Here is a 25973-nt window from a genome sequence, read left to right as displayed (position 1 = left end):
TGTCATCGAATCGACACTTTTTAAAATCAAATCGATTGATTGCCTGCCCTAGTCTGGGACTCACAGCGGTGCACCGGGAGGAAACTTCATATGCCTTTCCGCAGTGACTTAGTCCACAATACATTATAGCCTACATTTCATTGTTGATTTTATAAACTCTATATTCCTATAATTTTTTTTTGTGTATTGATATTTATATTAAAAACCCTTTTTTCTATTTATTTAAAAAGAAAATGCAATATGGGCCCTGGAATTGCATTCATCTGCAAAAAATCTAGCTAATTTGCATATTCTTTTAAACATTCATTTTAATTAATTCCCTATTAGTTATTTCGGCTTTCTTATTGGATGATCATCTTTAGTTAACTATTACGCGTAATTATATTCATACAAATATTCTACATGATTTATACTTGCGTAATATTTGCGTAAAAAGGTTATAGTAAACACAAACTTCTTTCTATATATATTTATGTATGCGTATATATATTTGCTTAAAAAATGTTGCCTACCAAACTCCTCTATCAGTTTTCGGTCAGCAGATATGAAACTTAATATATACGGTATTCGAATCCATGCAAAACTTTATATTTGGGTTTTATCCGGGAAAATCGGTGCAAAAGTGTGAAAGAAAATGGAATTGCAGGGTGAAGGTCGAACGACGGTATAACGGATATGCATGCGTAACGTAATAGCTATTGGTTCATGTTTTAACCAAAACCATGTTTTGCAGCGAACATGTCTTCATAGCTCAGACATTAACGAAAAGTAAATCGTAAGCTAAACGTTTTGGTTTTGATTCTCGGTAGTGGCGCACGAGTCATTTCTTTCTTTTTTTTTTTTTAAATTTTTCAAATAATTATTATATATCGGGTCCAATATAATATATTTTAATAATATATACGAACTCTGCACTAATAAAAATATCATATTTAAGCGTATTTTACGACCGGGCAATGCCGGGCGCCTGTTAGTTGTTTATATAATGGCTTAAGTTGAAGTTTAAAATGCAAAAGTCAAATAATTGATGCGCTGAACTTAAACATTTATTTCGAACGCGCGCCTATCATATCAAAGAACCTAAAGTTATAAATAACCCTTCGATACTTCTGATTGTACAGTGACAAAACTTCTCAAATAAAAAATCAGATTGTTCTTTTTCAATTGGATTTTTCTTTTTTTAGATTATTGACTATTTATACTTATCGGAAGCATTCCGATACAAACTCTAAGAACGCTCTTAGACACATAAAGTACATTTGTATAAAACTTCAAAAATATCGGCCTAGCTGTTTCAGAGTACAGAGAGAATGAACACACAGAGACAAAGTGTCATTGACGAATTGTTCAAAACCTTGACTATCGTATGGGCGGTCGGGTTTCGATCTTGGCTTGAAGTAATTGCCTGTCTAGCTGTGATACAGCGAAACAGTAGTGTATGTAGATAACTATATATATATATATATATATATATATATATATATATATATATATATATATATAAAACTGAACATCTGTGTGTGTGTGTGTGTGTGTGTGTGTGTGTGCGGTCACGAATAGACTCCTATATGGTTAACTATTTTAAAAAACTGATTACATATAATGATAGAAGATGTATCGAGGATCAGGAATGGGTATGTTTGATCTGGCAGAACGGTGGTTCATAAAAATTGTGGGGTCTGCGTTCGCGCCTGGCTCCCAAAGTATGGAAATAAAAAATGAAAAAAGAAAACGTTTACAAGGGTTTCTGATATAGATGTACATAAGAATACTTTGATAAGTATGTTTCAACTAAAATAGGGATGGTATAATAAAATTGTGGGGTCTGCGTTCGCGCATGTACTCCATGGAAATATGGCACAAACTTTAACAAAGACTTTTCATATCTATTTGCGTAAGTATACTTTGATAATTATGTTTCAGTTTGAAGAAATATAGTATAATAAAATTATTGGGTGTTCGTTCGCGTTCGCGCCTGACCTCCATAGAATGTAAGTATGTCACAAAGTTTAACAAAGTTTTTTAAAAGGGGTGAGGGTCCACAATAACACCTTAACTTTAATCTTAATTCACGTAAGCTTTTATTTATTTTTTTGAGCTGAATCATATCGTGTCGAATAAATTCACCTCATAAATTCACGTTCTTAAAGTGAAAGCAAAAAAAAGTCGAAACTTTAGACAATTCTCGACACAAATTTTGCATAACTCTGTTTTTTTCCCTTCTCCACTTGAACGTGGCACTCTTTCGAAAATAGATAAATAGATAAATAATAAAAAATAAGAACGTTACTTGTTATCGTGTCAAAAGAAGGAAAAAATCCTGCTCACGTGATTGCGTGTCTTTTTAAAAACATTTACATAACCTTTTTATTTTTATTTATATATTTGTTTAAGCTTTTTTTTTGTCCGTGTACTGTTGATTACAACCCTTTCTGCGTGTTCTTTACATTACAATAGTACAACTCTGAATCCGACGGCGCAATACTACACCGTTCAATAACGTAAAACTGAAACGAAGCTGTTCTGCTTTAAAAGGGCGCCATTTTCTTATTATTCATATTTATATCGATTCTTTGTTTTAAAAAACTAAATTAATTACGTGTTTACTTTTTTAATATCCCATTTGGCTGTTTCGGATTATTTTACTAAAGTAAGACAAGCTTCATTATTTTTCAAAACTGTTTTTGTTTCTTTGTTTTTTGATATTTCGTCGATATGATTTAGTAAGGGTGTTTCGCAGAAAAGCCAACAAACGACTACCCGAAAAATAAATATACAAGAAATAAATGTTACCATAGTCAATAAAAGTTCAGTTCATGTTTTTTTTTTTGTTTTGAAATAGTTTTTAATGCTCTTTACTGGAAATAATTTCAGCGAACCGAAATTAAAACGAAATTTGAGGCGATAACTACTTAAATGAATTTTTATATAAACTACACATGCCATAATCGAATATTCCTCAAGCACAAAATAACGGAAAACATTAAAATATGTTTATAAATATTCCTCACGTTGACGGAACTCTCTTAAATTGTTAACATAGATTGCTCAGGTACCCCTCCTTCAAATTGAAAACGGGGCTCTCCATTTCAAAGTCTCTGCCATTTTGATTTTTTTAAAAACCGGTTCGTGAATTAAAAAAAACAAAATTTTTTACAAACTACTTAAAAATACAAACCAATGAACTTTTCTACCACAAAAGTAACTTTTATTGGCTATGTAACATTTATTTCTTGTATATTTATATTATTATATAACATTTTCTCTTTGTAAGGAAACGTCATTTTGTTGGTCACTCTTGGCTACGAATGGAAACAAAGTTGATATAAAAAAATATATTTTCACGAAAATTATCTTTACTTTCATCATATTTTGCTTAGGGTAAAATTTTTGAGTATCAAAACCTATCTCTTTATAACCCCCTCCTTTTCATAACCTATCATACTTCTTTCATCAATCACAGTCCATTTTCCGTAGGCTGTTTTTTAACCCAGTCAACGAAGGGTACTTCTGGTAGTATATATATATATATATATATATATATATATATATATATATATATATATATATATATATATATATAATATTCCTACTTGTGAAACATCGACTTGGGTTATAGCTTGGTTGGATGACCACATCACTTGTTCGAGACGAAGTAGGTCCGTTCCATAGTTGGATTTCGCCGCGGTTTGTTTGATTTGTGTTATTTAATAGATTTTTTTTGTGTGGTGCGTTTGCTCATGTGGCAGAGTACTCGCCTCGCATGCAAAAGGCTCGGATTTCGAATCCCGAGTTTGGATATGTCTAACTGATGAGCCCAAATGAGGGCGTAACTCGAGTCTTGAACTTCCGGTTTATTGGCTGCCATGGCTCTTGTGAGCTGCAACGTAGTTTAGCTGCGGAAATAATTATATAATCTCTCACATTCTTTAAATTCTATTACTAATTTCTCGCTAGGTTAGCATCTTTGATGGCATCATCTTAGCGAGTAAAACATTCTTACTTGTGAGACATCTATTTGGGTTATAACTTTGTTGGAAACTACATCTATTGTTCGAAATGAAGTAGGTCCATTCCATAGACGGATTTCATTGCGGATTGCTTGATCTGTGTTAGTTAAGAGGCTTTCTTGTGTGTGGCGCGTTTGCTCGTGTGGCAGAGTACTCGCTCCGTATGCAAGAGGCTCGGGTTTCGAATCCGAGTTCGGATATGTCTAACTGATGAGCCCAAATTAGGGCGATAATCGACTCTTGGACTTCCGATTTGTTTAGTCATGGCTTTTGTGAGCTACAACGTTATTTTGCTGTGGAAATGATTATATATATATATATATATATATATATATATATATATATATATATATATATATATATATATATATATATATAAAAATCAGTTCATTTGTTTTATGTATTTGTAATAATTTGGCAATTGCATTATTACTTAGATCTGTAAGGAAGGTTATTTTTCTGTTGAAGCGGAGGTTAATATTATATGATATTCCAGGGTAAGGGTTATAGTTTAGTATCTGTTTTGCAGTCATGATATGATCTTCCCAGGGATTACTTCCTCTTTTTTTTTCAGATAGGCTGCGTAGAATCTGTTGTCTTGATCCCATCCTCCTAGAGATTAAGTTCTTCAATTTTTTTCGGGGAAGGGGGGGGTGTTTTACTGACAAAAATTTGCGACCAGATGTTAATTTTGTTACTGTCGCAAAAATCTGTCTATTTAATCTAATGATTCCCTTTGAGGATGGAATGTGGATACTTTCGTGTAGCTTAAATAACATAGATATACCCTATCTTTCTCTCTTCGTATATATATATATATATATATATATATATATATATATATATATATATATATATATATATACACATCATATATATATATATATATATATATATATATATATATATGATGTATATATATAAGCAAAGTTGGGTTTGATCATTGCTAAAATGGGTGACCAATTTGGGAATTCTAGGCGCTGTATGCAGGAGGATATCGACAGCTTCCTACAAAAGTTGCAAAAACCTAACGTCGTCATCTCCCCTAACGGGGATATAATGCGACTGGGGACCGTTTGTGAATTTCATACTCCCATGGAACTTCCTCCTTTAGAGAAAGCCAGTTAAACCCGAATAGGGTTGTGCCGTTTCTTTCTTTCTCTCTCTCTCTCTCTCTCTCTCACACACACACACACACACACACACACACACACACACACACACACACACACACACACATATATATAGATTCATCACAACAACTAAGTTGTCCGGAAAAACGCACAGATACTTTGTTTATAGCGGTCAAAGCTTTGTGCAGAACCATCCACACTTTTTGGTACAACTGTTAATCTGAGTCGGTGCAATGGCTGTAACAAGATAGAGAAGACAGTAGACTGAGTTCTTTCTAGATGCATATCTTAACGAAAACTAATGAAGCATTTCTCCCAGTTGATTACACGCGCCTTCAGATATTAACCTAGGAATTTCTATTATATTATTATTTCCTCTGAAGAAAAAGAAAGGTTAATTTTTGAAATTCTATGGGATGAGGAAAAATTTTCATTATGTTCTGATTTTTGAATTTTTAATGAATTAAATAGTGTATTTTTTAATTTTTCATCATTTTATTTTATCCCTTCCTCCCTCTCTTTCTCCCTTTCTTTCTCTCTCTCTCTCTCACTCACTCTCTCTCTATCTCTCTCTCTTTCTTTCTCACTCTCTCTCTCTCTCTCTTTATATATATATATATATATATATATATATATATATATATATATATATATATACTGTGATACACATGGTCTGGAGTTCGATTCCTAGAAACAGTCAAGCTACGCTGACGAGAGGTAGTTATGCATGTACATAGATTACTGTTTTAAAAATAATAAAAAATATAAACAAAAATGTTATATACTTCCAAATAAATTATGGGCGACTTCCTAAGTAAATAAAAATGAGCCACTATTTAACCGTACTTAACGTTAAAAAACCTAACAAATCTCTCTCTCTTTCTCTTTCTCTCTCTATCTCTCTCTCTCTCTCTCTCTCTCTCTCTCTATATATATATATATATATATATATATATATATATATATATATATATATATATATATGTATTGTAAAACATGTACATGCGTACTAATTTATTTTTATTTCGGACTATTATTCTCATCTTTATTAGTTGTTGTTTTTGATCTTTTATTGGTTTTGTTTATTCACAACGTTTCGGCCAACTATTCCGCTGATGTGATCGAATCTTTATTCAGGCAAAGAAGTTAGCAAAATTTTACGTAGTCGTAATTGCTAGTAGTTCACAACAACGAATGGCACTTAACGAATGTAATGGAAGAGGAGAAAGATTAGACCTCTCATGAAATATGAAATCGAAACTCTTCTTCATATTATGTTTCCTAGAGCCACGTGACTCTAGCGCGAAGAACTTAAAATGGATCAGTTACAGACATATATCGGTACACTACATGAATGGAAGAATACCCCCCCCCCAAATCTCGTAGAACTCGAAATTCGTAAAATCAGAGGTTGAAATACTTTCACGGTTAAAGTAGAGAATAGTTATACAAATTTGTCTGTTTTTATTGATTTCATTTTAAATTAATTTACTCAGTTAGTTAGAATATATATATATATATATATATATATATATATATATATATATATATATATATATATATATATATTTTAGTGATGGGACGATTCTAGTATTTTCCCGATTCTGATACAATTACCGATTCCGATTCTTTATAAATGTTTAATTATGAAGTTCTTATTTTTCACGATTACCAAAAAGAAAAAACAAAAAAAAAAACATTAAAAAAAAACAACGCATGTTAACACTATTTTCTCAAACGTAAAAGGATGATCTATCATTTTATAGTTTTACCGGTAGTTTAAAATCAATAGATACTCATTATTTTATCATTCGGATATGTCTAACTGATGAGACCAAATGAGGACGAAACTCAACTCTTGGACTTCGATTCCAATTAATCCCAACACTAATATTTATATTAATATATTTGGCAAGCATGTCACATGTTATTGATAATCCTAGAATATCTATGAGGTCGATTGCAAAAGAACATTTTGTGTGAGAATGTACCATCTGAAATGTCTAAAGACATCGGATGCAGGTCATTTTATGCTAAAAAAGTAGAGGACAATTGTTTTATCAAAGTTAAGTAACTCTGAAATTTCAGAATCCACCATTTTTATGAGCCCTAACATTTTACCCTTTCCCCCTAGCTTTTTCACATCTTAATGCTTTGTATTATTATATATGCAATGTAACTTAGTAAAAGATTATTAATCTACCTCATAACACTAGATACTCTTTTAAAATCTTCGTAGTTACAACAGCATCCAATATGAACAAGAACTAAGTAATCCTACCATGTAGCGATCCGTACCTCACATAAAATCCGTTATCGAATCTGAAGGAAACTTTATTGAATAAAATTACAAAACATATTTTTAATAAGACACTAGCAGGGTGATTCGGTGTTGCCCGGGATTGAGTGATGGTCAATGAATGTTTCACACTCCCATATTTTTATTGTCATCGAAATCGATGAAATAGTCCATTTTTCAATCAAATCGATTGATTACCTGCTCTAATTGGGGACCCTGGATACACCTGGGGGAAGCTTCACATGCCTCTTGCAGTGAACAAGTTCGCAATATATTGTAGTCTACATTGCACTGTAGAGAACCTACTGTTGATTTTATAATTGTTTTTATATAATGGCTTGCATTAAAGTTTTAAATGCAAAAATCAAGTATCATGGTTCAGTTGTGCTCTAAACAGAAACATTCATTTCGAACGCGCCCTTGTCATATCAAAGAATCTACTGTTGATTTTATATGCCTGGCATTACTACTTGTGTGGTGATAATGGATTGAATTTAAGTTTAAAACGAAAAAAATCAAGTATCATTGTGAAATTGTGCCTTAAACAGAAATATTCATTTCGGACACGCTTCTGTTATATGACCCTTATCCCTGAGTGGCTTCCGGGCCTTGATAAGTGGTGACCACTGTATAAAAAAAAAACAAAGCAAAAAAAAAACATACTGTTGATTTTATATATTGGGCCTTTCTGCTTGTGTGATAATAAAACTTGCACTTGTGATGCTAAGCTGTGTAAGATGTTAACTTTGGTCAAAATCGCCTGTTCCTTATTTCATTGAATTATTTCGATTATCGATTATTGATATTTATCGAAGACATTCCGACACAAATCCTATCTAAGAACACTACTAGGCACATAAAGAACCTATCGCTCTCGCTGTATGAAAAACGAAACAGAACTTCCATGGGCCTAGTTTATCCCATATGCGAAGCAAAATACCACGAGTACGACCATCGTCCAACTGACAATCAATCTCTTTCACCCATATCCTCAAGTGGTCCCGGGCCTTTATAAATGATGACCCATCAAGTTAAAAATATTCCAATAAGAATCTTAACTCTAAGTCAAATACTTAGTAAACGAAGGATTCAATGTTTGATCCCGATTATAAGTCAAGAGGTTTAATTAAGGTGTGTAGAAAATAGATATTGGGTTTACTTCCGGCAGCCTCGTAACTCTCACTTCCTTAATTTAGTCCTTTAGTAATCACATTATAAGCGATTCTGCTGACAAATGAGGAAAAATTGCTATTTTCTAGGTCGGAATATATGCATCTAATAATTATCGTTGGCTAGTTCTTTTTTTTTTTTTTTTACTTTGAATATAATATTTCTAGCTCCTTTACATCAAGTGGCTTCATGCCTCGTCTAGAGTGATTTCAATTTAAAATAAAAGCTGTGATTAGTTGAGCAAATGTAAAAAAAAATTAAGGCTTTTGGTTTGATTTATCTTACCCCCCCCAAAAACAAAACAAAATACTAATCAGATCTTAAATGAAGTGAATTAATGAAACGAAGCGAATAAAACGCAGAACAAATTGTAGCTCGTTGATTGGATAAAGCAAGTGAATCGTGAAACATCGAATCAAATTAAATGCTATCTGCAGCCGCTAAACTGCAGAACGTTTAACTGAAAAGCGCATATCAAGGTTTATCGCGGCGTTAACCACCTTTTTTACCACCCGACTGTCGGTCAATACAACCTCTGTAGCGTGACTATGGTCACGTGCCTCGAAAAATTGCTCCACCTTGTGATAATCTTTCCTGCAAAACCGACATCCTCATGCCCCAAGGAAAAGAGGATGAGGTCAATTATCGCAATGTCGATAGTTCAATCAAGCTGAAGCCTGGCATAAAGGTGTTAGAGAAGGACGGGCAGTAGTTATCGCAGTAGGTTGAGACGGATTAAAGAGGCGGAGGAGATTACCATCATCATCATCATCACTACTACTACTACTACTACTACTACTACTACTACTACTCATTTAAATATTTAGTTTGATGACTATATATAACGCACACACTACGAGGATGAAACGTGGAAGCCTCTGTTCAGATTAATTGCCATAAATATGTTTTCAGAACTCACTATATATATATATATATATATATATATATATATATATATATATATGCATACATAGGGAGTGTGAAAGAAATGTAAATTGTACTCACACTTCAAATGGCGTTAAAACCCTTACTTATGAACACAGATTGAAATGGAATAAATTCGAATATAGAAGACAAATGCAATTGGAGAATCATGTTTGAAAATGTCAAATTGATGACTATTATTTTCCAGACAACGCCGATAACAGTTAAAGTGTGAGTACATTTTTGAAGTACCATATATATATATATATATATATATATATATATATATATATATATATATATATATATTATTATTATTATTTGTACTCGCTAGGAGGTCATCAATCAGAGATTACTCACTGACAACAACCGGTGGCGTTCCCTAGGGTCTAGGTGACAACAAATCTCCCCAGATTTCTAGTACTCTACACCCCTTTTGATAACATTTCCTAATGAATATCTAGTTATCACAACAGCCGTTTGCCATTGATTTCTTGCTGACAATGAACATTCGTCTACACTGGAATTTGGGTGGCAATAAGCCTCCCCAAAAGTCCAAGTCCCTTCCGCACCCATCCAGTGGAAGTCTGGTTTGTGCTTACTCTTCTCGATCTTTCAATTCTTCTTGACCTTTCTCGACAATTGTGTAAGGTCCCAGTCGATGTCAACACTATATTTGCTGTTTTTGCGTGGTGAGTGTAGTTAACTTACAATTTTTGCAGTAGTTAAAAACATAATTATTTGTAATCATTGTTTCATTGATATCAATGATATCTGATATCGACAAAATCCTGATACGATAGGGGATGCACAATATAGCAAATAAAGTTGCAAAATGTATTTAAGAATACAAAGAATATAAGTACATTCTTTGTAGTCTTCAAATATTTCCTAACTTTATACATACATACATGTTTGAATCCATTTTCTGTATATCATGGATTCAAATATGGCGCCTGTGTACGGATTAGGTCTCCTTGTGAGTCTGAATTAATGCATTTTTTCTTAGTGATAGGTTTCAAAATTATTCTGTAAGTAAGACTTCTTATTATATTTTTTAGGTTTTACATGTTTTTTTTTTATGTTTCTTTTCTTATGAACGCCTAAAGTTTCCAATTCATTTTGACATTATTTATCCTTTTTAATCCAAGGAGAAAACTGTATATTTTTCCCTCTAGGTTACTAATGTAAGTCTCTGATAATTTGTTTGGTATGTTCATACCTCCCAATGAAACACGTATAAGACGCAGCAATAAAACAATATGAATGTGAATGAAGTAAATACATCTGTGACTTTGGAATGTCTTAAAAAGTTAGATAGCTGTTTCGTCGTATTACGTCTCTTTGACTAGATAGGCATAGGAAGTGTTTTCAGTCTATAATTCGAAGCCAGATGACTTGTAGATTAGGAATCTTACCTCTACACTCTCACCACCGACAACAATTGAGATTATCACACGTATGTCTAATAGTTTTCATTTTTATATGTTACCTAGAGAACTCACTGTCTCTCATTTCTCTGTTTGTGTGTGTGTGTGTGTGTGTCTGTCTGTCTGTCTATACATATATATATATATATATGTGTGTGTGTGTGTGTGTGTGTTTATCTGTCTGTCTTTCTATACATATATATATATATATATATATATATATACATACATGTGTGTGTGCGTGTGTGCGTGTGTGTGTGTGTATGTATATATAATTTTTTGGATAAATAAATACTTTTTATTATCTATAGACATATATGTTTCATGTTACCGTTATTACTTATTAGTTCCGCTGATATTGATGGAAACATAAACATATATCCGTCTATGGATAATAAAATATGTGTTTATTAAAAATTATATATATATATATATATATATATATATATATATATATATATATATATTCAGAGGTAGAAATGGTAAAAACAAGATAAAAGTGTTCAATACATTAATACAGCTGAATATGTTTATTTTTATTTTTTTATTTTACAACAATCAACTTCATCCCCTACAATTGTTTCAGCGGACAGAAAATTTACCGTCTGCTTCGTCAGACGGTAAAAGTCTTTTGCCGTCTGACGAAGCAGACAGTAAATTTTTTGTCCGCGGAAACAATTGTAATGGATTAAGTTGATATTTGAGGTTGTAAAATAAACACACACACACACAGACACACACACACAGACACATAGACACACACACAGACACACAGACACACAGACACACAGACACACACACACACACACACACACACACACACACACACACACGCCCCCCACACATATTGAATTTTAAGACATTGTTTAAATAAAAATAAAAATTAACATATTCTACAATGATAAAATTTTCGATTAAAGAAATAAATATTTACGATTAAAATCATTTCATACACTAATTCCTGAAGGTAAGAGATGTTGAGACCAGACGTACTTGGATGGGCGACTATTTAGGAATACCAGATTCTGTAAGAAACACTCTACCCAGCAAAATGTAATCAGTGACAGTCTAGCGCCGTGTCACTGGCATGTTTCAGGCTATCCGTTCTGCTTAATAAGAGCGCCGATAAGTGCCAAACCTGAGACAACTTTTCGGATTGAGAAAGAGTTTTACTACATAAATAACTTTTAAAAGTATTATTGTGGAAATTGCTAACATTGCTAAAACGCAGCATGAATTAACAAAAGAAAACAAACAAAAAACATCACTTAGCCTTTTGGCTAGGAGCAAAGTGCTATATCTGTTCTGTTCGTCTATTCTGCCTTCGTTCAGCAAAGGAGAAATCTTTCTAGACTTTTTATTTTTGTGCTAATCCAGAGTGCCCCTTTTTGGGGAGCTGGATTTTCCCCAGTATTAAAAAGTTGACCTCGTGCCTAATTTTGCCCTTGTGGAGAAACAAGTAAATATGAACAAACATGCATGTGCGATCTTCTGAATTTTCAACTAATCAGAAGGATTCCCGATCGTCTGAAACGAATTTTGTTCGAGCCTTTTTGAATTAGACGATTTTAATATAAGCAGTCACTTGTAAACCAACATCTTATCCTAACCACCATTATCGCTTAAATTTATGCTAACTTTTACTCAATGTCAATTTAATACATATTTGCAAGGTTTCTGTTTTCATCCAATGGATCTTTCTCAGGAGCGTTGCATATGTTGAACTAAATTGTATTTTGACTCATATTCACTCCAAACAAGACATAAGCCAAGAGGTGGCTGGTTAATCTTAATGCCTCTAAAACCAATCCTCTATCTTTACATCATCAACTCTCTGATTCCCGTCTGGCATCAATCTCTTCTTGGGGAGCATCCATGTTTTGACAAGCTTTACTTCTGATCTGAAATGGAACACGTACATCAAATCTGTTGCCAAGGCTGCTGGAAAAACGGTGAGATCATTCTACCGCTTCAGTAGATATCTCACTACTGATGCAATTTTGTACCTGTATAAGAGTCAAGTACGTCCAAGGATGGAGAAATGTTGCCACATCTAGACAGGAGCTGCTAAAAAGAACTTAGCCTGTCTTGACAGAGTTCAAAATAAACTTCGTAGCCTAGTGGGGGATGCCCTTTTATCTCCCCTGCAACCTCTTTTCAACAGAAGAGACGTTGCGAGCCTGTCTCTGCTTTATCATTATTTTTATGGCAACTGCTTGCCTGAGCTCCAATCCATTGTTCCTCGTTGCCTGACTCTCACGAAAAACACTCGTCTACTGAAACCACTATCAATTATTTTCCTCACTCTTTATCTGTGCCTAAACCTAAACGTAGATTCCATGAACAAAGCTTCTTTCTTAGAACTGCACGCCTGTGGAACTCTGTTCCATTTTTCTGCTTTCCAACTAACTACAATATGGTCGTCTTCAAGTCCAACATAAACAAGTTCTTGATGAGCTGTCCCCTTAAAGTAATCCAATTTACCAAATTTCCATTACTAACGATTAATACGATATTGTCCCATTAACTACTGTACACTCATAAACCTTTATTCTCGAGTGGCCTCCAAGTCTAGATAATTGGCGACACCTTTGTAAAAAAAAAAAAAAATAGAGACCATGCCTACATTCTAAGAGATGCTTGTTCACAATACGTTTAAGTTTCTACAGATAGTCGAGGAAGCAGTATCCAGAAACTAAATTCCAAAGTCAGTGGTGGATACACCGGTTCATATGTGGCAACAATCTTCTAGGCGTTTTCGAATGGTGGCTTTGCAGAAATATAGAATACTGTCAGCTGTGAGTAATTTTTATAGCGCGCTAGAGAGAGCCAAAACATGAAAAATAATTAGATTTAAAAGATAACGAGAACGCAAATGTGATTGGCGAAAGCTTTTAAAAATCACATGATCACTAACATTTGGTCCTTTTCCTGCCTAGATCTCAATCTTTTGGGCTACTATGTATTGCGCTTAGTTAAAAAGATATTAATGGACACCCTCATAACACTAAAAGTCTTTTCCCGTGATACATACTATGATGAGGTCATCCATATTCAATATAGACCACCTCATAATAGAATGCTGGTGATTCAGCTCTCATGAAAACTGTCCCCGAAGTTGAAGAAGACTTTGATTTATATAAATTAAAAATATATAATTCTTCATTTCAGTTAAAAGCATTTTTATCTGTTTCTAAGGGTGATACTTTTGTTGTATGTATAATTCTGTCCCTATATATATATATATATATATATATATATATATATATATATATATATATATATATGTAACCCCTCCAGTGCAGCTCAGCTCAGGTGCATAGGCTCGTGATTGAAATGCACCCGTAGCCGATACCTGTGGTGGCGTTACCCGTGGTTTCGTCTAGTGGTCGAATTCGTCTTCGCGGTCGTCGTCGGTCGCTCTCCGGTTCCGCTTTCAAATCAGCTTCCAACCGACACCTGGGCTATCGGAGAAATATATTGCATTCACAACGGCGTTCCAATCAAAGAAAAGAAAGTAAAATCTTAATTGGTTTTCTTAACATAGAATTGATTATTGTCTTTGACTTTACAAATAATAGTTACATACTGGCCTAGTCATGCAACTTAGGGGGCTGGCAGTTTTGTTTCTTTTACCAAGTTCTACGTCCTTTATCTACCGTCAGTCCACGGAAAAGGATCAGCGAAAAAAGACCCCAATTAGCCAAGTGTCTTGTTTTTATCAAATCAGTCGTTCCTCCTTCCACCTTTTTGGAGTTATTCTTTCTTTCTTTCCTTTCCTCTCCCTCTCTTCTTTTATCCTATTAATTTGTACTCCCTTTCCTTTTTCCTCTTTTGAATTTCCTCCCTCTCTCTGTTTCCCTAATTTCTACTCCTCCTTTCGGATTTATCTATCCCCATTTTTAACCCTCATTACACTGAGGTGTTCACTTATCATGTAATTAGGAGCTATTAGTCACCTCCAGGTCGAACAATGCCTGGCGGCGACCCCTCACCTCCGATTCCAACCCCAAGCTGTCAGTTTAAGAATCTCTGGATTTCTTCATATCGCTCAACAGAGGGCTCAAAAACAACCTTTTCGTTGTTAACGGATATACCATAGCAATAAGATAAGAACAGTTATTTGTTTTTTTTTCTTTCTGACAAAATCCCATAGACATTTCTGTTTAAAACATCAAAACCATCATCATCATCATCATTAGAATTCAGCCGTGCGAATTCCTCTGAATTCGTGTCGACTAGCAAGGTCACTCGGCATCGCTCGGTCCGCATCATGTCGCATATATATATATATTGTGACCCAGTACTACCTGCCTCATTGTCGGGTCACCGGCGACTAAATATATATACACACCTACAAAGTTGAGTTTTTCTCGCTCTGACATCGATATTAAAAGCCTACTTTCTGAACTTATATTAATTATGAATTAATTGTTAATGTATTATATTAGTTTTATGAACATTTAGCAATGCATTTATATTCGAAAAAATAAAGTATAATAAAAAGCTTTAATTTTCTTCCACTTAACTAAAAGGCGTTAGTTATGCCGCGCTCTATACCTACAAAGTTGAGTTTTTTCTCGCTCTGACATGATATTAAAAGCCTAATTTCTCCGTGTAAAATTTATTAAAACGAACTTCTCAATATACTCAGTAATAAATATGCGAACGACTGCATGAAGATTGATTAATTTGCATATTCCTTTGAAAAACGAGCGTTTATTAATTACTCATTTTTATGGTTTCTTATATTTTATTATTACGCTAAATATTATTTATGCATAGTTCCTAAATTCTGCATAATTGCATGGAATTAAAGATGTAAACACACGGAATTTTTTTTTATCTATCTATCTATCTATCTATATAAGTGATTGTCACTTCTTGACAGAAGAAGGCCATCTTTCCCTTGCTTTATGTATATATATATATATATATATATATATATATATATATATATAAAAGTGATTTTGTCGGTGTGTATGCTAAAAGTCTCTACCAAACTTCTCTATTAATATTTGGTTTACAGAGTAGAAATTTGATATATAGGGTATTTGGACATATAACACACTTTCGATTATTGCTTTTAGCTGACAAAAATTGCTACTAAGGGACCAAAATTAAAAACAAAACAGTTGACCTTGCCATAAGTAGTCGATTAAACTTGTTTACATGCAGAAATCTACATTCATAAGTAAAACAACGTTAATCAAGGAGTAGGTTTCAGTTTATATATATATATATATATATATATATATATATATAACTATCATTTGGGCGGTCGGGTTTCGATTCTGTCTTGAAGTAGCTGCCTGGCCGCACTGATGAGCTGCGAAACAGTACTGTATATGGATGACTACATATATATATATATATATATATATATATATATATATATATATATATATATATATATATATATGTATAGTGAATAGATGACAAAAAAACTATTTTCCAAAATTCATGATATTGGACATCTTATTATTTATTCCTATAATTTAGTTGACATTTACAATTCCTGACAGTATCTGTTTCGTAGCGCCAAAACAAACACTTAATTATTATATCAATCAGTTTTTTGTCATTTATTCACTACATTGCTCTGAAATTAAAAAAATATAGTTCTACAGAAATATATATATATGTATATATATATATATATATATAGAGAGAGAGAGAGAGAGAGAGAGAGAGAGAAAGAGAGAGAGAGAGAGAGAGAGAAAGAGAGAGTGGTCCACTTAAAATAGCCCAATCGTTCTAATCTTTTTCTAATTAATTTTTTTCAGATTAAGCGACCCACTTAAAAGTAGCCTAACCTATCTAATATTTTTCTTAACGACCAACTGACACCACAAGACAAAATGCAATTCTTTTTTCAACAACATACCACAGGTCTCACAGATTTCATTGACATAAGTACATGACATATTTACGAAAGAGAGAACAAAAAGCAAAGGTTGGATTCTTTGATCTTATAAATCCACGTTTATTAAAAATGAATTCCAATTAAGGAATAATATATATATATCAATCGGTATGGACCCGACTATGGAAGATCAGATAATAATAAACGTGGATTTATAAGATCAAAGAATCCAACTTTGATTGCCCTTCGGACCCGTGGCGCAGTTGATAGAGACGTTGAATCTCTACAGTTCCAGATGGACATTGTATGAAGATAGCGGTTTCAATCCTACCCAAAAGCGTGCCAGAGGTTTACTTGGCCAAAACGTGGTGAGACGACAATAACTACGGATGGCAGTGCTTGCTGAGAATGCAGTTAGAATATTCGAAGTTCCTATCCGTCGCGGTTACCACCTGGCGAAGGCCAGAGGAACAGTTGGCCGAAACGCCGTGAAAAACAACAATGAATAAAGATGAAAACAACAACTAATAAAAATGAGCATAATAGTCCGAAATAAAAATAAATTAATAAAAAGCAAAGAGTTCCCCGGACTTGTCATCATGTGATTTTTATCTTTGGTGGGCTTTAAAACAAAAGTTTATGAAAATAATCCTCACAATCTAGACCAACTATAGGAGAACACACACACACACATATATATGCACTCAGACACATATATATAAATATGTATATATATATATATATACGCACTCACATATATGCAAAATATATGTTTTTACATATATATATGAACTCACACTCTCTCACACACATATATATACATATGTATATATATATTTATATATGTATATATACATATATATTTATATAAATGTATATATATATGTATATATATAAAGAGAGAGAGAAAGAAAGAGAGAGAAACAAACAAAGGGAGATAAAGAGAGAGAGAGAAACAAACAAAGGGAGATAGAGAGAGACATAGACAGAGATAGAAAGAGAGAGATAGAGATAGAGAGAAAAGGAGAGAGAAATTTATGGTTGAGGTCGTGGTATTTCAGCTTGATAGGCTGAAGGACCATGGATGTGCTAATGATGTAAAAGAGCAAATGGTGACTTGGGGAGTGATCTTAAATGTTTACAGCGTGCTTGATATGTGTAAGGAGATGGAAACTGATGTGCGTGTTATGATTTAGAAAGAAAAGGAAAGCGAAACGGATTAAGTGTCTTTTTTTTTTTGTCACAATCGGCTTGTAATTCGATCAGGACTTCGCCATCTCTTTACCGATCAATAAATCCAGTCTAATCCATCTGAATCAGATTTTGAGAGAGTTTTAAAATGTCAGACTAAACGCCTGATTAGAGCAGAAACGTGTCACAATTATAAAAACAACCCACCCTCTCTCTCTCTCTCTCTCTCTCTCTCTCTCTCTCTATATATATATATATATATATATATATATATATATATATATATATACATATAATATAAAACATGAAGTCTATATATGTTCACCCTTTATGAAAACACCCTAAATCTGTCATTAAACATATCCTTAATTCTATTGGCAGAAGAATTAGTTTTAACTCCTCATCCAAAGAAATATTTAATAAGCTGAAGACTATGAAAGTATGAATAAATCTGAACGCTCCCCCCCCCTAAAAAACAGAACTGCTTAATAACCTCTCTTATTCATCAAGCTAACATTAGAGCACGGGAGGATCCTACCATCAACATATTTTATATACGTCATACAAGCAATAATTTCAAACAAATATATACTAGCCGTAAAAGTCCCTTTGTTAATCCAAATTAAAGTGATAAGTGATATCATTGGCTTCATATTATAGTGAACTAATTAGGAAATATTGACACCAATTGTTAACTGGGAAATTCTAAAAAACAAACAAAAAAACAAACAAAACAAAACAAACAAAAAAAAACAAAAACAACCCCAAAACTTGTCGATTACTAAATTCCCCTTGTTTCTTTTTTGTTGTTGCTTAAATGAAAAACTCTTTATCACAAAACATAAAGATAAAAATACTCTTAAATAAAAAACAAGAAATATCAAATTAGTGTGTATATTATAAATCACACTTCCTTAGTCACTTTTCTTAAAGGTTTTATCTAACATGATTCTTGTACTACTTATACTTATATCCTATAGTAATGTTCCTTTTTTACTAAAATCTTCACAAAATATTATATTTACTATATTTATAACTGTACCTCTGGATCGCATTTCATACACTGTACTTATTACTCTTATATAATTTTTTGACATATTCCAAATATTTATCTATTTCCCCCCATTTTTTTACGATTTCCACTGTAATTATTGGTATTTTGCATATTCATATATATTATATTTTTTATTGATTTTGCTTCAGATTTATAAAAAAATATCTAAAACTTAAACTTTTTGTTTTGATTGAAATTGATAATTTTTTAAAAAATTTTTATAAAAGCACTTTAACTGTAATTCTAATTTCCCAACTTTAATCTTTGGCTATTTTTAATCTCTGATACTTACCAGTTATATTATAAATTTAAACAATAAATAATGCGGACATTAATATAACATAAACTTTAATGTATATAAACTCTGTAATATTTAATATTTGTTTCGGGTAGCTTAATTAAAAAAAATAATCAATTAATTAAATAAAATTAATGACGTAATATTATACTCTTATCATCGCTACTTCACTATCTTAGGTTTTTATGGTTGTTTTTTTTCTGGTGCCGACTTCATTTTCCTATTGACAAGTTTTATTTATTTATTAATTTCTTTATTCTTTTATTTTATTTATTGTTTTTTATTCTATTCCTTGCTTTTTCTATGCGTTCAATTGTTTCTAGTTTTTAAATTAAAAAAAACATTTTTTTTGTCCATATGGTCAAATTAGCAGTTAGTTGAATAGATATATGGACTTATTTATATGATTTAAATGAAGGTGACATACCGATAGTTATATTTTCTCCTCTAATGCCGTGTTTGAGATACATTATCGTGGTCAAATTTTTCATATCCATATATAAATTGAATTTCGATGATTGTCACAACCCCCTTCAAAAATCCCTAATACTCGCATTCACAAAGTATACACCCCACTTTCTTCCAGGATTTAAACCACACCAAAATATTTTTTTTTTATAAAATTAATGTAATTTTGACTCCCGTCTAGGTTTGATGAGGAATTATCCTTGAATTAGGATTCCACTGAAACATGTATGCACATATGTAACTAATAATCAGACTATATATATATAAGAAAGAAGGGTAGATATGTGTGGTCAGATACACCCTCTCTTCTTTTTCCAGAGCAGCTTATTCTGTAAGTAAAAAAAATGTGTTTACGTGTCTTAGCACTGACTTTAATATGCGCGTCTAGTATAGATGAGATAAAGTTATTAGAAATAATATTTTTGTTTTTAACTTACGTGTGATTTTAAGACGAGACTGGCAAATGTGATCCTCTCTCCGGGCAGAGCAGCTGAGATGGTGACTCGTCGATCACCCTGGGCTTCCACGGATAATCTGTGTCGTTCTTGTCGGGCCTTCTCCATCAAGAACTGTTGCATAGATTTCTTTCGGAGAGCACTCATTTCGCCACTGGCACTGGAGTCACCGCTTCCTTTACGATCGCTATCTCGACGACCGCTAGCTATACCTTTCAATAAACCTGAAGAAAATTGCAGAGAAACGTGAAAAATGGAGAAGTGAAAAAGTATTTTTTTAAATTAATAACTCGCGACAACTTTTTTGTTAGATGTATAATGAACAATTTGATGCGAATAAAATAAATTTGATGAGAAAAACACATCAAACAATTTTCTGGGAATGAAATAACTAGCAATTCGATGGGAATAAAATAACGAATATTTTTATGAGAATAATATAACAATGTTATGTGTTCAAAATTACGAATAATTCGATTGGTGGAGCATAACGAATAATACAATAACGAACACTCTCTATATTATTACGATAGCTTCTGTATTATTCTGTGTGTCACGCTTACAATTTTTTTTTCCGAGTGACTGTCGTTTAATTGTTATGACCTATTATTTCCTGTAATAAATAATTTTACCGAGAATTCTTCATAAGTTTTGATTTCGGTTTCGATTATAGCTGATGGCACTCCATTAATCTATTTTTTTCATAAATAATTTTATCGAGAATTCTTCATAAGTTTTGGTTTCGATTATAGCTGAAGGAACTCAAGTTTTATATATATATATATATATATATATATATATATATATATATATATATATATATATATATATATATATATATATATATATATATATTAAAAAGTTTGACTCATTTCCAGATAACCTACATATAAATTTCAAGTGCTTGGAGTCAAAATTGTCGAAGGAGTTTGGTAGAGTTTGCAATGATCAACTCTTTCGATTTTCATATCTTGTCAGCCAAATTTTCGCCTAAAACCCCATTAAAAACCTTGATGCATGTCTGAATACCCTTTATGTAAAATTTCCAATTTTTAGACCCCAAATTGACTAAATAGTTTGCTAGAGACCGCAAAGGTAAAACCTTATAAACTTTGACCCGTTGGCAACCAAATCTTCGGCCAAAAACCGATTTAAAAGCTCGCCCTATGTTTGAATATTTTTTAAAACTTCAAATGTTTAGACCAAAAATTTGCTTAGTAATTTGGTAAAGACCGCAGAGGTCGAATGTTTTAAAATTTTGACCCCAATTTTGATCCCTTAAGCATTTATTGTTTTTGACTTAAATCGAATTAAAAGGTTAGTTCCATGTCCAAGTAATCTACATCTAAAATTTTAAGTGTTTAGGCCCAAACTTGGCGGAGGAGTTTGATAGAGTTTGAAAGGTCAAATCGTTGACAGTCAAATTTCTGGCCGAAAACCGATTAAAAAGATTTTTCTAAATCTCAATACACCTTATGTCAAACCTAGAGTCTGTAGACTGAAAATTAACAGAGTAGATTGGTAGGGAAATGCACACATACAGACACATACACATACACAGACAATTTAACTTTTTTAGATATATAGATATAAAAATCGATAGAAAATTTACTCTATAATAATATATACGAAATCTGCATAAATTAAAACATCATATTTAAGTGTATATTATGATCGAGCTACGCCGGGCGCTCCTCCTAGTTTAGATAAATACTTTTGCAGTTTTAACAAAAGAGCTAAAATAATATCAGAGCATTTCCATTTACGCTGAACAGCCACAAAATGCCAACATCAATATATTACATATGAAAGAGTTTAATGTAAATAAAATAACGAACAATTTAATCCGAATAACATAAAGTACAATTTCATAGACATGAAACAACGAACAGTTTAATGATAATCAATAACGAACAATGTTATGAGAATGACGCAATGAACACTTTAACGAGAAGAAAATAACGAACCATATTATGAACATACACTACTCACTTCCTTATTTGGTCTTTGAAACATAGTACATTACTCTAAAAAAGTAATCTGAATTAACCCTTAAAAGGCGCAAACACATAGAAACCAGTGATTTATTTACAATTAAATTTATTGAATCAAAGAAACGAAATCATCATGAATTGTAAGCATTTACACTAAATTATAATTAGCTTAAACAGTAACATAAAATCTTATACAGTATCTTTGTATATATTCACGCATTTTTTGTATGTTTATTGTTCTACGTATTTCTAAAGTTTCAGTTTAAGCACAGATGAATTATACTTTATCAATGTACAACATGTAAATATTATCGAGATATTTGGAGCTAGATATCTCTAGGCTTGCTGCCCGTAAAAATGTATTGAAATTGTAATATTTAGCTATGTGTAGTAATCCGTGTTCTTTTTCCATAAATCTATTTATTTTGCTTTTAAAGTTCTGAATGTTTTTAAGACAAAGGCTGATTGCTTATATTACTTGTATTGATCGGACTATTGTTTTCATCTTGAGTGTTATTTGTGCAACGTTTCGGTCGGATTGTCCTTCGACCGTCTTCAGGCATGTTGGTTGATGTTTGTAAAAGAAAAGAGAAAAGTTACTGGCTCCGTAACTATTTTCGTATTCTGTAAGTTAGTCTCTATTTTATGGTTATAGTTTCGAATTTGTAAAAAAAAATTGATTGACCAAGGGGGAAGCAACTCTAATAAAGATCGACGGGGGGTTATCTCTCTTTCATCGCCGAAATTTTAAGGGTGTACAGCGTTTGTTTTTATTTTGTTTCTATTTTGTTTTTATTATTATTATCATCATCGTTTAACTCCTTTTTTGTACTTTCTGTCTGATCGCTGTGTGTATTCAAAAAAAGTAAGCACGTCGGCATATATAAATCTCTCCTTATCTACGAACAGTATTGGCGTGATAAGGAAGGACATTTGAAGTTTGTTTCGCTTCTAATGATCAAATGTAAAGGAATTAAATCAATTTATGTTCTCATTTACATATGTGTACACATGTTTCAGTTATTACTTATTATCCTTTAAACCATAACAGGTATCTTTCAATTAACAGCTGATTGAAGCATTTTTAAAATGGAGTCACCACATATCAAAACCCGAAGGTGACTCGAGGATAAGGTTTAATGGATGTATAGTGGTAATGTGATCGTTATTGGTGTAGATGGGTAGAATTTGGATTATTTATGAGCACGGTTCAATGAGAACTTTAAGGCTACCATATTGTAATCGGCCGGGATGCAGGCCAGTGGAACAGTGTTCCACAGGCAGGCAGTTCTAAGAAAGAATCTTTGTTTCTTGGATTTGCATTTAGATTTAAGCACATATAAAGGGTGGGGGAAATTGTTGATATTTGTTGTAGTTAGTCGGTGTTTTGTGAAAGTTTAGCAAAGGAGGACCATAGATTCGGGCTTAGACGAGCACTTGGAAATGACAATAGAGCAGAAACAGGCTCGCAACGTTTCTTCCGTGGGAAAGAGATTGCAAGGAAGAGAAAAGGGCATAACCCATCAGGTTTCAAATCCGGCTTTGAACTTCATTAGGGCAGGATAGGAAGCACCGAGCAGCTTCTGCCTAGATGTGGCAACAGTATTCCATCCTAACCTAGGACGTATTGAGGATAGGATGCTCTGTTTATGTAATTGACGATCCCATTAATAAACGGTAGAGTGATTGAGAAGCAAAGGTCGTGCAATGAAGAGACGAAACATACCGATATACGATAACAATTAGATGTAGATTTATTTACATAAAAATACACGAAAGAAAATGAAGAATAAGAGTTTGTTGAAAGAAGAGTAACGTTACTTGCAGTTAGTATTTGATGATAGGCTAACGGGTTAGTTAGAAGAGCTGGTTAGCTAGCCATCCTAACCGGATCGCGTTTCGTCACATATTGAGTCAAGCGGAAAAGAGAAAGAGATCTATAAAACAGGAAGTGACGTATCTGTCTTTGTCCTCTGGTGGCCAGGCATGTGTCACCAGAGTTAAAGGGGCGATAATCGATTTTAGCTTAAGAGTACCGTTTTATCTCTGTGTGTCCGTTGGCTGGGAATTTCAATTCCCACAGATGTACTTTACTCTTATACAGATAGAGGATTCCATCGGCAGTGAGATACCTAATATCAAGTTTCAACGTATCCTAAGAATTTATTACTCAGTATTAATTTATATAAAGGTTTTTCTATACTGCGAAGACACCTGTTATGGCTAGAAGGTAACAAGTAATAAGAGAAAATTATAGGAATCCCCAAGACAAAAAAAAAAAAAAAAATTAAATACTTTGCCAAAATAGCATAGTATTTCTTTTTTTCCATTCCTCCTCACCTACCCCGATAAAAAAGTTTGAAAAAAGGAAAGTCTGTATATTTTCATTTGAGACCAGTTGAAACTAGTGGCCTGATTATGCTGGATTTTGAAAAAAAATCACAGCCACAACATGTATGCACATATGTAGACAATCATGTTTGTATAAAGAAAAATATAAAATTATATATACATATTTATAATCAAGAAAAATATAAATATATATATATATATATATATATATATATATATATATGATATTATATTTGTAGACAAGCAAGGCTACAGGGGAGCCAAAAACACACACACACACACAAAAAAAACCCTAAGCAAAATTCATTCATAATTCATTCCAAAGCAGCAAAACTGGAGCTGGCTTACCAGGACACTATATATATATATATATATATATATATATATATATATATATATATATATATATATATATATATATATATATATATATATATCCCGTTTTTACAAATTGTCATAAAATATTAACCACAGAATAGTTTTATAATCTGCAAAAAGCCTTCAAATTTTTATGTCGTTTCGTCCCATCGAACCAAAGATTAAGCATTTCAATATTCGATATGGTTACCAGTATATATATATATATATATATATATATATATATATATATATATATATATATATATATATATATATATGATTAATAAAACATGTTAAAAGACATCTTGAAAAAGAGTTAAAAACATATTTAATTTTAAAAAAAAGAAAGCACACGATAAGTGGATAGTCCTTAATCCGCGGAGTTTCGAAGAAATACCCTCCTTCTCATCAGAGGGCAGGAATTAGCAAAATGCAGGATCGGATTTTGCATATAAAAAGTATTTAATGAAACTACAAGTAAGTCATAGATCTTACTTGGTTAAAAAAAAGGTGAGGTAAGGGGAATAGGAGGTAAAAGAAAAAATGATAAAAAGATTTCACATGAATGGAATGTCCGGTGAAGGGTAAAAAATCCAATTTTATATATATAAAAAATCCAATTTTATATATATATATATAAAATATATTTTTAGTCATCGACATACAGACCTGTTTCGTTGTTTCACAACTCATCAGTGCCGCTAGACTAACACCTCTCCCAAGCCGAGTATCGAACCTAGAACCGTCGTGATGACAGTCGGCAGTCCTACCCCCTGACTACGGAATCGGTGGCCGAAATTAAGCTATCCGAATGCGTATTTAAATAAACATCCGTCCGCTACTCGTAGAGGGCTCAAACGTTTTGTTTGTAAACAAATTGCGAGCTTCGCATTATTTCAGCTAAATTATATATATATATATATATATATATATAAATATATATAAATTTTCCTAAGGTGATAATTTTTT

The 25973-nt window shown here is 32.5% G+C and overlaps 1 protein-coding gene across 1 annotated transcript in view; it reads right to left on the bottom strand.

Moving 5' to 3' along the window:
* The window catches only part of LOC145293975 (uncharacterized), a 58597-nt gene that overhangs the window by 17321 nt on the left and 15303 nt on the right, over positions 1 to 25973 (bottom strand). The window contains exon 2 of the mRNA XM_080140858.1: positions 20281 to 20522. Within this exon, the coding sequence (XP_079996984.1) occupies positions 20281 to 20522 (242 nt within the window). The remainder of the gene's footprint in view (positions 1 to 20280; positions 20523 to 25973) is intronic.

This window comes from Euprymna scolopes, chromosome 15, assembly GCF_053919585.1.
Source record: "Euprymna scolopes isolate OS-2025 chromosome 15, ASM5391958v1, whole genome shotgun sequence".
Taxonomy (NCBI): domain Eukaryota; kingdom Metazoa; phylum Mollusca; class Cephalopoda; order Sepiida; family Sepiolidae; genus Euprymna; species Euprymna scolopes.
Note: the sequence above shows the minus strand (reverse complement) of the source record. Positions and strands in the feature narration are given on the sequence as shown.